At 34.1% G+C, this 13,709-nt stretch overlaps 1 protein-coding gene across 11 annotated transcripts in view; it reads right to left on the reverse strand.

Moving 5' to 3' along the window:
- RhoGAPp190 (Rho GTPase-activating protein 190) overlaps window positions 1-13,709 on the reverse strand; it is a 723,033-nt gene that overhangs the window by 507,561 nt on the left and 201,763 nt on the right. For all 11 annotated transcript variants that reach the window (XM_090410500.1, XM_090410505.1, XM_090410503.1 and 8 more), the window contains exon 6: window positions 7,856-8,008. In XM_090410500.1, the coding sequence (XP_090266626.1) occupies window positions 7,856-8,008 (153 nt within the window). The remainder of the gene's footprint in view (window positions 1-7,855; window positions 8,009-13,709) is intronic.

The raw sequence follows: 13,709 nt of genomic DNA on the forward strand, positions 1-13,709 counted from the left end.
ATTGTTTTGCCACACAAAACACATAGAGTTAGTTCTTTGGAATCAAACCAAGCTTTTGCACTACAATACAGACTGTCTCAAAGTTCTGGGAATTTATTGCCATAAAGTATTTGTAATACGTTATCAATTATTTAGTTAACCTTGAATTACCGAGCTACACTTGGTTCCCTTGAGCTCTAATAACATTCTCCTGCTCATTCAGCTGTGACCAAGACACAAGGAAGTACTCATGCTATGTGATTAATTCTTGTGATTTTGAATGTTGTAACTAGTCTTTCTATACTCTCCCTGAATGATGCTCATGTCACAGTCAGTGAAACATACAGGAGTTCATATGAAATTCTAATTTCTTTTAAATCCATGTTTTTAAAATATATAATTAGTAGGTCAGATGACTGCAGCACACAACTAGTTCACAATGTTGACAGTTATAGAAGCACTTAAGCAGAGTGGGAGAGGGGGAGGGAACTACTTTCATATGCCCCTTGTATAAGATGTGACAATATTGTAGTCCTAACAAGCAGAAGATTAATATGAAGAAATACTGAAAAAATATGAAGGAAATCAGTAATAATGGAAACTTAACGATAAGGTATTATTTAAGCATGCTCTACATCCTTTGAGAATATATCTCAGGAATTTGATAATGACAAATTATATTTGTCAAGAAATTATATTATATCTCTTTATCCAAGAATGAGGCAACAAAGTTAATAATGAAGTACCGTATTTGGCGGCGTATAAGACGAACCCCCTTTTTTGTACACATTTTTCAGGAAAAAAACTTTATCACTGAATATTATAATGAATTTACAGTATTTGAAATATAAAGTAATAAGTAGGTCAACTTTCAACAAATACCTAACACAATCACACGTAGCTTGTATGCAATATTGTAGTAATGACGATGTTTTTCAGCCATAATTTGCCAAAACATTTAGAGAAAATTTAATTTAACGGCAGAAATTTATCACCATTCAAAACAACAGTGACAACAATTGGAAAGTTTAAACCAACAGGAACACAGCTGTGATCGATGATGACAGCGCATGCGCATCCACTGAATTCTATGTAACTGGAATGATCTCACACACCGCAAGGAAGCAAGATAGAAATCGCGTAAATTTTCTCTGTTCCAAGAAAATTTCCAGAAATGAAAGTAATAAATAACAGAGTATCTGCGTATAAGACACACCCTGTTTATCAGACCTATTTTCAAATAAAAAAAGTGCGTCTTATATGCCAGCAAATACGGAAATTTCAAAACGACTGGAGTACATTTATGTTATATGATTCCCACTCAACTAAGTTTGTAAGCCTATAGTACAATAACACCATGAATAGGATAAGGTTTTTTTCTATTTTTTAAATTCGTTTTTGTATTTTTTTATGTATTTTCACTTATTTTTACATAATCCAGAAATCCTGCTCTAGAGACCAAGTATAGAACTTTTTTAAGCCACTTCAAGCCCCCAATAAGTAGGGTAGAGGTGGTGGTGGTGGTGGTTTCCCACAGGGTGATGAAATTAATCTGCTAGAGACAATCACAAACATCCATGCCCCGGAAAGGATTTGAACCTGAAGCCTGTTGGCTGGAGAGCAGATATGCTAACTACTCAGGCAACTAAGTTGGAGAGACACAGATGACGTCACATCAAACTGCCCTAATATCCTATAACCAGATCTCAAACCACAATCTATTCTAATTAGAAACCAATCTGGATAATGACGATTTGCATAACAATTGGTGATATATACTTCAAAAAAGGACATTAGCTGTGCATATGGGAAAATTAATGAAGGTCTTCTGTCCCCATGTATAAGCAGTTGTGAAATTACTTCATATGCAAACTTTTGTTTGCTCATGCCTGAGTAAAGGATTAAAATAAATAAATAAATAACAATTTCTTATCAAGTTTCTAACAGAAGACCTTGGGAAGCACATAAAAGAAAAATATAAGACAGCAAAACATTCTGGATACTATTGAAAAAGCTAAAGAAACAGAGAAAATAGTCTTGTAAAAAGAATAAGAAATGATAAATGCCACATAAAACAATGATAAGGATATTCTCAATCTAGAGGAATTATGTTAAAAAATAAGTGGCAAACAGTAGCACAAAATATCTGAGGGGAACATAGCCATGAGTACATTTCAGTATTGGAGGCAGAAAAAATGTAAGAAATCAGAAATATGGAAAGAAAATTATGTAGAGGAAATTTGACCAGAAAATTCTCAAATATGGAAGCATAAGTTCTTCAACAGATACACTATGTAATTCAGAAGGCCTAATAAGGTTATCTGGATGATGGTACACTTACATTTTTTTATAATATACAGTGGTATTTCGCAAATCCGAACTGCAGTTTGAAAGAAAAAAAAAGTTTTATTTATTACGTATTATTATTTTGTGTACTATTATTTTTATTTAATAATTATTATTTTAACTATTATTATTTATTTTATTATTATTACAGTACAGTATAACTACGGTGATACACAAAAAGAGGAAATTCAAAACATGCATAATTTGGTTAAAAATATAAATCCAGATGTTGAAATTTCACAAACAGATGTTACGGAATGGATTACAGGTAGAGCCAAAAGTGAATTCGAAATCAAATCAGATGCTGAAATTATAAATATGATGCTTTGAGTGCTGGGGACTATATCCTAATTCCAGCAAAACTGTTGTTTCTGCTTTCTGCCCAAATAACCATAAAGCTCATAGGAAACTAAAAATAAACTGCTGTAACAGGACTCATCCATGAAAGTAGCCCTTATTACCTTAGTGTACCACTTCACTATAGTCTAATTCACTGAAAACATTGGGAAAATACTAAGTTAAAGATATCTGCCAGGAACATCATAAACAAGTTGACAGGCACAACTTGGGGTTGTAATGCATTAACTCTTAGAACAGCAGCATTGGCTCCAGTCTTTCCTGTACTGTTCACTGCTTTGGAGCTGAAATCATCATGACTCATGGACACACACAGCTAATACAACAATGAGAACCATCTCTGGTACCTTACGATATACTCCTCTCCCATGGTTATCTCTTCTTTCCCACATCACTCCTCCATGATTCAGAAGAGATGAAGATTTGATGAGGCTATAATCAAAGTAAAAAAGAAATCAGAAATAATATGTATCTTCCTGTTCATCAAAATATCACCACCTCCAGCACATCACCATGCCTCCAGATCTCCCGTATGGCTTGTGATACTACCAGATGATGGTCCCCAGGACTAGTGGAGAAGACTCTGGAATGAACTACAATCAAGAGTAGCCTGATCACAGATCAAACTGCCAGGATTCAATCTAACTTGACAGCACTGGAGTCAGACAAACAGATTTCGGCTGGACTAGGTTGATGTGCCAGTTATTACAACATCTGTGAGAAATTTCAGTCACCCTTTTGTATGTGTATGTGTGGTGCTGTGTAGATTATGCATCATACTACCAATGATTGTCCCAATACACTCCTTTCCTGGAGGCTTCGGGAATTTGCATTTACTCCCAGACAGTACCATCAACTGGTTAACTGAAATGTCAGTCTGTATATATTTTTGTTCAATAACTTCTTGTATTTCCCCATAACTAATTAAATAAATTATGAGAAAGATCACTATCCAGACCAGTTTTGACCCTTACATCTTGCCTGTGGGAGTCCCCATCCCAAAATGTTTTTGAATTATGGAATACTAAATGCAGCCAATGTGAAGACAACAGCCTCTATTATACAAATTGACCAGTTATGAAGCTACTTTATGCATCTGCTTATACTTGGATACAGAATTAAAACAATAATATAATTTCTTGTCAAGTATAATACACATGACCAACACAGCTGTTCATGTTCTTACAATCTTAAAATGAACTTCATGAATGAATAATGATGCTCAATTCACTGGAGTTCAATTTACATAGGCCATGAAAATAGCTACAAAAGAGAGAGAACATAAGAAAGTGACTGGTGTAAGTCTTTCAGAAGGGAGCTACTAACTATCCATACTGCTCTCACAATGCAAATATGGAAACAGTATTTTAAAATAAGCAGATTTGAGATTTATTATGTAGTGTTAGCAGCTGTAGTTGAGAAGTGGCATCTTCAGTAGAAAAATCGTCCAGTGTTTTGAAGGCCAAAGATGCTATGATGATTTATGCTGGCAGAGGCATTGGTTATTGAAGATCTTGCAATTTGGGATATTTGAGCACTGAAAAGTTTATCAAATGAAAAAGAGGAAAGTAGCAATGAGCATTATTATAGAAAGAAAGTAATATGAAATTTAGATTCTAAGTAGTAAGACTTAACTGCATTTTGATAGTTTAAGTTCACAATGCTTATTTCCATCTCCCTGTAGAATGGCAAGGAAACCATTGTTCATGTCAGATGGAGAATCTTGAAGCTTGGGATATTTTAACAGTACAAAGTTATGTCAAATTACAAAACAGGAATATAGTGTACTGTCCTCAGCAATTCTACTGACAGATTAGAGTTTATTAAGAGAAAATTAATTATAGGAAGAAGGCAGTGGACAGAAGTACACTACAGTTACTACACTCCTCAGATGCGCCAAAATATGTATATTTGAAGAAAGGAAACTATCCACGATGACACAGTTAACAAACAGAAAGGGCAGAAGGTAGACAAGATGATAGTTTGATGATCAGGCCTTTAAATAAACCTAACCAAATGACATGGAAATGTCTTGTGAAATTGCACAAATTTCACAAAATGCACACAGTGACCTTGGTAAGTGACAAGAAGATGCATTGCCATTTCAGTGTAACGCAAGTTTTGCGTTACGTAACGCAATCAGTTGACGCCCTCGTCCCACCCCTTCCCTTTTGTTTCAAGTATCATAAACTGGAGTGTAAATCTGCACAATGCAGACATCATTGTTTCAAGCCACCTACAATATACTAAATTCTTCTTCTTGGGCTGCCTTATTAGCACTAGTTGGAAATCCAATACATGAATAATAGTTGGAAATTTTGAACAAAACATGGCATGAAGATTTTCATTCAAGCTAGCACAATTTCAGCTATTTGATCAAAATAGAAGTTAGGATCAGGAGAACAGATGTATGTTTTAGGCTAACACATAATTAAGTGAGAATTATTACTGGCTTTCTATTTATAATTTTCTTTCAAATTATTACTGGCTTTCTATTTATAATTTTCTTTCAAATTAATTTGCTACTTGCCTGGTTTCCGACTAACTTACCTACTAACTAAATCAATCTATCTAGGTCTTCACTTTCTCTGCAGATCTTGGCCTTCTATTTTGGCAAACCCTGAATTTTGCTAATATTTCCTCTCTTATTCTGTTCAAGCAGCCATACCATGATAGTGCTTCAGGCACATTTTTGTTGCTAATAATATCAAGCTCCTTTCTAGTATCTTCACTTTTAATATGGAATCTGTTCACTCCTTCAATTTGTCTCAGATCATATTTGTGATCTCTTCAATAACTTATTTGTAACACAATTTGGAGGATTATCATTCATACTGCTAGTCTGATGTTTTAGCTCATTTTGCTTTTATTCCATATCAGTTTATTGAATTGGATTCTGCCCATATATCTACTATGATTATTCAATGAATTCTTTCCATTCTTAAAGTATAATTTTCGTTAAAAATTTTGCTCCAATAGCTGAAATATTTTTTGTTTTCTACGTTCTACATTATGATTTTATGAGTTCTGATTTTTAAACTACAAGAATAATTTCTCTTAAACTAGTAATAATCTGTTTGATGAAATGTTCATCCTGAGAAGAGGTAAGCAATTTCCTAGACAATGGTAGTATTGAACATGTTCTTATGACAATTTGTTATCAAATAATTTTGACAAGGTTTGTTGAGTTGCAAAGTTGGTGAATGTGAAAGTGTATAGTTAGCTATGGAGTGTAGTCAGCCAACTAGCTGTAAGTTCTTAAGTTGAACTGGCTTCCATAATTCAATGCAACTACTCAGGACCTATTATGAGAGCAACAGTAATGAATGAGGATGGTCTTTGAGAATGTTATAGCCACCCTTGAACTTCTGGAATTTGAAAAATGCAGTGCTTTTCTTCATAACATTCTGGCCTTTTGCAATATACTTGGTTCTTCTCACTTCATCTTTGTACACTCAAGCTCAAAATTAAAGTTAAAAGCTCTGTAACTTGTCTTTCTGGCCATTGATTTAAGAAATTAAAAAAACATTCTACTTAAAATATACATACCTAATTTCTCTTGCAAACAACAATCTGTTTTATTTAGCAGAGAGAATACATTTATTATGAAACAATAGCAGTCAAAAATACTCAAATTATGAAACTCTGTAATAATATAAACTCTACAATTCAAGTAAAAAAAGTTTTTAAAAAATCAAGAAAAAATTAACTGACTAAATTCTAGAAGACTGTATTTTATCCAGTATCTACTCCACAATCATCATTTATCATAATAGCTTCACTCATCAAAGGGAAAGTGGTCAACCCCCCCCCCCCTTTTTTTTTTTTCAAATAAATCCCTATCTTAGATTAGACCCTAGCTCAGCCTGGGTTTTTGACATAATGAAATCTTGAAAAGATCATTCAAATTCAGTTTGACTTGTTAAGAAGTTCATCTTCTTAACCTAAAATTCAACATCTAAATTTGATTCCTTTCATTTGCTTGCTTTCATTGTCTTCCCTGATTAGTTGTATGGAAGTTAGGAAGTTTATATCATTATATCACAATATAAATTTAGTAGAGAGAATACATTTATTATGAAACAATAACAGTCAAAAATACTCAAATTATGAAAACTGTAACTACAATTCAAGTAAAAAAAAAAAAAAAAAAGAAAAGCTACATAGTTTTTACTTGAAAAAATTAGCTGACTAAATTCTCAAGGAGTGTATTTTATCCAGTATCCACTCCATAATCATCATACCAATAATAGCTTCACTCATCAAAAACAAAGTGGTTAAAAAAAATTCCCCATCCCCACCAAATAAATCTCTATCTTAGATTAGACCCTAGCTCAGCCTGGGTTTTTGACAAAATGAAATCTTGAAAAGATCATTCAGATTCAGTTTGATTTATTAAGAAGTTTGTCTTCTTAACCTAAAATTCAACACCTAAATCTGATTCCTTTCATTTGCTTACTTTCATTGTCTTCAATTATTAGTTGTATGGAGGTTAGGAAGTTCATCACTATTATGCAGTGGCTTCTCCACATTACCTTTCAATGATATCAATAAATCAAGAGTATCATCTATTATGATTTATCTTGTTCCTTCTAAAATTAAGTTCAGTAGTTCTCAATTTATTATTTTTTTTAAAACATGATAATAGCACCTTAATTCAATAAGACTTCCAAAACTTCCTTTTAATGTAATAATATACAGGTACACTCTAAAAAAATTAATATTTATTTAAAAAGATGATGGCAATAAGTAATACAGATTTTTCATTTACATTAGATAAAATGGATGAATAAAAACCTGGTAGAGGTTTTTGAACAAAAAAAAAAAAAAGTAACTTCTAAAAATTAATCATGCTTTGAAATGAAACAACTGACTTATGAACAGCAGTGATTCTTGACTTCTCATTCAACAAATCAAACTAACTTCAGAAATTTGTAACGAAAGGGATGGGCAAGCCATGTATAGTACCCAATTCTGATACACTATTTCACACAGCCCATATACTTTTAGATATGACGAATGATAGAATTCTATATTATAATATAATTATTCAAATTAGTACATTTCAGTCAAATTAACCAAAACAGTGTGAAATATCTTAAATGTCTATTATGAATGTCAGAAATCTTAATATCTGAAACAAAAGAATTGTCGGTGAGGGAGAGTTTCATACCTGTGTGCTTTCTGTGCTATAACCTTTTCTATCAGAGTATCCATACATTTAGGATAAGCAGGACAATGCTCTCGAATAGGCCCATGAACAAAGCCTAAATGCCGAAGAAGCATAAGCATTCTTTCTTGATCTAATCGATCCAATGTTTTATACCTTTAAAGAAATAAAATAGCTTGTACAAACAACATGATATATAAGTAGAGAAAAAAATCCACTTCTTTGAGTCAAGTATTATATATACCTTTCCTTCTAAATTGTCTTTCTCAGAAACCAACCATGTGATTAAAACAAAATCATACTAAAAAATATTGTGTTTGATATCTAGCAATTTAGTGATTACATAAAGGTGGACATATAAAAACTATACGACATTTCAAAAATAACAGATACCATCATTATCAATGGCTTTTATCAAATGGATAAAAGCCATTGATAATGATGGTAGCTGTGAGAGCATCATGAGGTGTAGATGTGTGTGTTCACAGGGCTGGCTTACCTGTTCTGGGGGACGAAAAGCCCAAGTTTCTGGCTGAAAAAACTCCCTACCTAAGTATGAGACTGGCTAACTCACCTTTCATCAAAAGAGACCAGATAAAGGTTCCTCACGTCACAGAGGGGAATCGAACCTAGGTCTTTCCGACCATAGGGGGTCATCTATACTGACTGAGCTATGGAGGCTCAGCTATGAGAGCATGCTCTTAATCAGTGGAGTAAAATGGGACGATGATCGATGCTCGACTTCTTCAAAAACAGAATAAAATTTGCTTTGTATATCCGAGACACAGTGCTCTAAGTCTTGTGAAAATGTGGAACATACAGAGCATTAGCACAATGGATATATACTGATAACCAAATTTAAAAACTAAAACTAGTCTTTCATGCCATATGCATTTTCCCAGTCCCACACCTGGCAATTATCTAACAGTATAAATGTACCATATAACACTATCACATATAATAGGGGCTGTCTTGGAATCCTATGGTGTAGACAATAAATTGATCTGCCTGCTGAAAGATATAAACAGCCAAGCACAAGCAAAAATCAGAATAGCAGGTGAGACAGGAGTGCCAAGGCACAAGACAAGGGGACCCCAATATCACCAATCATCTTTATCACACATCTAAGAAGAACACTAGATAAGATTAAAGAAGAAGGTAGAGGCATTTTAATAAATGGCATGAGAATAAACTACCTCTGCTTGGAAGATGACACTGTCCTGATTGAAGAAGACGCAGCAAGGCTGGAACAGACATTGCAAACACTATACACATATTGTGGATATGTGTATAGTTATAGTAGAAACCTGTACCTTCAGCAGCATGCTCTATGCATGTGAGGCCTGAGAATCTGAAAGGAGGATATTAGCATTTGAGTGGAAGTGCTATAGAAAGATCTTGAGAATAAGCTGGATCCAGAAAGTGAACAATGAGGAAATCTACAGACAAATACAACCAAAAGAAAACCTGATCCAGAAAATAATCAAAAGGAAACTATGTCTCTTTGGTCATATGTGTAGAATGAATGATGAGAGGAAAATAAAAATGCTGTTGTTTGGGATGTTTGAAGGAAAGAACAAAAAAGGAAGACCAAACAGAGAATGGGGAGATGACATTGTCAAATGGTGCAGAAACTCTATACACAAACTGAGTCATTTTGCACAAAATAGAATGCAATGGAAGAATCATACCAAGATGGCATCAGACGCCTACGGGCATTGGACCCATGGTTGTTGATGATGAAGAACACTGTCACAATAAAAATTAACATCAGTTTTCCAAAAAAAACATTTGCCAGGTGGTAGGTATATTATATTGCAATATTATGTCATCAGTATTTTCAGTTTAAAAAGAAACATTTCAACTTAACAAATAATGGTTTTAACTCTTAGATGTTTATTAACATGAAATGTTTCTACAGCATGGTTCACTGTCTATATGGCTGACAGCATCTTCAGGAAGTTATTTCGCATAAGTAAAAAAAAAAAAAAAATCTAACATTTCCCGACATTATTTTAATAAACTGATTTTAAAAGATTGGAATGATAGTTTAATCACATGTATCATTAGGCATATTATGTTGTCTCTACACTGTTGTGTAAATTCTGTATGTGACTGCTGTCATAGAAGAGGTCTTTAATATTACGCATATCAATTAATGACTTTTAAAGGTCATGAAGAACCAGTCCTTCATTTCTATTTAGTGTGCATTTTGAACAAATGACCTCAGAAGATTCCTTGAACAATCTGTCAAAGTAATTCTCTTCTAAACATGGGATGGAGGAGGCTTGCCAATTTGCTACGTAATATTTTGTGATGATGTGTGCTGCAAGTCTGCTTTTTGGTTCCCTTTTGTTTTCAAAATCTCTTTTTTTTGTTGTTGAAAGTTTTTTCACTTGGTTATATCAATTAAAGATATCAAGAAATTATATACTTAGTTTAATCCTTTATCCAAGTGTAAGCAAATAAAGTTTGTGCCTGAAGTGTTTTCAGGACTGGGGGCAGCTCGTAATAAATGTGGTATGACTTCACATCACTTGCCTTAGTATCCCATAATGCAAAGCACATCTCCTTAGAGACATGTATAATGTTATGCATTATGGGAAGGGTCACTACCCAGACCAGTTTCATCCTTTATTGAAGTGAAAAAGTAAAGGGTTGCTCATCATAAGCCTAGAGTAGTTAGTATAGGGGTGCAAGAGAGCCTGATAGTATCAGAGAAAAAAAGACAGATAGCATGAGAGAGAGAAGGCCTCAGCTCTTTTATATCATCATATAGCCAAAGTCAAAATCAGTTTTCCTTTAGGGGTTAGTCCAAAAGGAATGCCTCCAAGATTCCACTTTCCATAAACTTTTAATTTTGTCTTGTCTGCATTAGTAATTAATCTGCTGCTTTTGCTGAATTTTTCCAAAATACATATATATGGAATCATTATCCTTCACCGTTCCGACTACATCATCGGCATATGCTAATACATTATTTTCCTTTTCCGATTACATCATCAGCATATGCTAATACCTCATTTTCCTTTTTAGTTGAAGGAACTGTTATTCCTCACACAGCATGTGTATGGTTGACTTTCAGCTTTTTCCTTTTGAGGAAAGCTGGTTCCTTTCCCCATTCCATCATATTCTGCTTTACTGCTTGTTTGAATTTTAACCACATATCCCAATTCCAGGTAACATTATTCTAATTCAAACAGAGGATCTGGAATTTAGTTGAAAAGATCGACGGAAAATTTGGTGGAAGTCTCTGTGGTCCAGAAGAGATCTCTACTTTTTCCATCAAGTGGAACTTAAGTATAACTGGATTATGATCTGACATGTTGATGTCAAGATGTTTCATCTGAATTATCCTATTTATAAGGGAAGAATAGATATAAATTCAATCAATACGACTACCAATACCTTGATTCACCTATGTGAATATCTGGAGATTAGGATTGAGAATAATCATCCAAAAATGTCTACTAGTTGAGCATTGTCAAGACATGTTTTAACTGCATATTCCACTTTTCCACTCCTGGGTGTCCTATTTTGTCTAATGTGAGGTTTTCAATACAACCAGTCTCCAATTGCTATGTGTGGGCACCATATAAATATGGCTCCAATTCCTAGAAGAATTTTTGTCTAACTGTTCCATTGGATGGAGCATAAATATTTATAAACCTTATTACACATCCATGGTATTTCCAATCTATTGTCAAGATTCTCCCTTCTGCATCCCTTTGGATATTACAGAAAGGCCCAAGGAGGGGGGGCAAGAATAAGACCTCCTACTCCAACCCTGTTAAATCTTCCAAAGCTCCAATAAGAAAGAAGTGGATATCTATCTGTTAAACTTTTTATATATCTGCAGAAATATGTTTCTTGGAAAAATAAAAACCTGATATTATGGAACAGCATAAGTTTCCATATAGTTTCTTGTTTAATTTGCCTATGGAATCCGCATACATTTAATGAGGCAATGCAAAAAGGAGATGCTATGATTATTGAAGTGTCACTGGTAAGTCTTTAACTTCTAAATTTTGGATGAACCCGATGAGGTCTTCAATCTGTGAAGAAGCAATTGTGTAGCCTGCTTCTTGTACACTGTTTTCCAGTTTTTTTATAGTTGCTTTCCATTACTTCAATTTTATAGCTATCATTTTTGATTTGGAAGCCAGTTATTTTCTAAGTAAATGATAACTGCACTGAGAAAACTTTGAATCAGTAAACTTTATATTTTCTTTAATTGTATCTCTTGCTTTCTCTTTATTAGCAAGAGTTGGCTCTTCATAATCCATAAACTTTTCTGAGCCTGAAGAGTTTCATTTGATGATCTACAACCTTCTTCATCTTTACATTTTTTATTACTTCTTTTTTTTTTTTAATTTGTTTTTGTTTATCTTCAATTTTTTTTTATTAATTCATCTTTCCTTTTTAATGATCTTGTCTGAATATTAAGTTCTTTCAGTTGTAGTTTTAGTTTATAACTAAGATAAAAAGACGTTTGGCTTTTTATCTTAGTTATAATTCTTTCAGTTGTCTTACTTGCTTTTCTGTTTCTTCTCTAGTATCTCCTTATAGAGCAGTTGAATATTTTTGCATTTCATTGTGTACCTATTCAGTTGTTATTTTACTTCTGCTGATAATTGATAACTGATGTGGCTTGATGGATATCAGTCCCATGGACTCCGATCCCTTCATCGCTATGAAATAGTCTTATATTAAAGGTTAGCGAGCACCTGGCTCACCTTATTTAGGGCTGTACAGAGGCACCTGAACCGATAAGCAGAGCTGCTTTCGAGCACTTATGTTTCCACCTATTGTGTTCGTCATAGTTAGATGACTCTTGAATGAGTTGATTGGGATGAACAGCTGCTTTTGCAAAATAAGCAGTGGCACTATTATGGAGAAACGTGGGAATATTTGGAATATCGGCATCACGATGTAAGAGAGCATTTCTGACAAACCATGGAGCGTTGAAAATCATACGAAGGCACTTGTTTTGAATAACTTGTAGCTTTTTGATGTTGGTGGGGCAAGTGTGCCCCCAGGCCGGCGATCCGTAAGTTAACGATGGTCTGATAATTGTTTTGTAGATCTGTAGTTTGTTTTCAGTGCTGACTTGACTTCTTCGATTGAGGAGAGAATAGAATTGCACAATTGCAGTTTGCTTTTTTGCATGCATAAACTATATGGGAGTTGAAGTTTAAATGGTTATCAAGTTGAATGCCTAGATATTTTGTGCTAGATCTCCATGGGATGGCTGTGTTAAAAAGTTTAACTTCTCCAAAGTGAGATGCTTGTTTTCTTGCAAAGAGAATGGCAGTACTTTTATCAGCATTTACAGATATTCTCCATTTTTTAAACCAGTCCTCCAAATTTGTTGCTGCAGTTCATAAGCACTGCATAGCTATATTCAGCCTGAGAGATCTGCTAAGAATTGCCATATCATCTGCATAACTAGCTATAGTGGTTAGTGATGTGCTAGGAACATCAGAAACAAAGATGTTAAAAAGCAGCAGTGAGAGCAGCAAGCCTTGAGGGACACCAGCAGTGATTTTTTTCAGTGAGGATTGAATTCCATGCAACTTGACCTGGATTTTACAGTCCTTTAGAAAGGAGTCAATAATTTTAGTAAGGTAAAGAGGGATGTTGGCTGAAATTAATTTATAGATGAGACCTTTGCGCCACACCTTATCGAAAGCTTTTGCAACATCTAAAAAGATAGCTCCTGTGTGTTGTTTCCAGTTAAAGCCTGTAGTGATGAATTCAGTCAGTCTGTGAATTTGCTGTGTAGTGCTATGTCCGGTACGGAAACCAAATTGTTCTTTCGGAATTATGTTGTTTTTATTCACCTCCTCATTAAGTC

This window comes from Typopeltis vanoorti, chromosome 20 (genome assembly GCF_054136105.1).
Source record: "Typopeltis vanoorti isolate ZY-2024b chromosome 20, IOZ_Tvanoo_1.0, whole genome shotgun sequence".
Taxonomy (NCBI): Eukaryota; Metazoa; Arthropoda; class Arachnida; order Uropygi; family Thelyphonidae; genus Typopeltis; species Typopeltis vanoorti.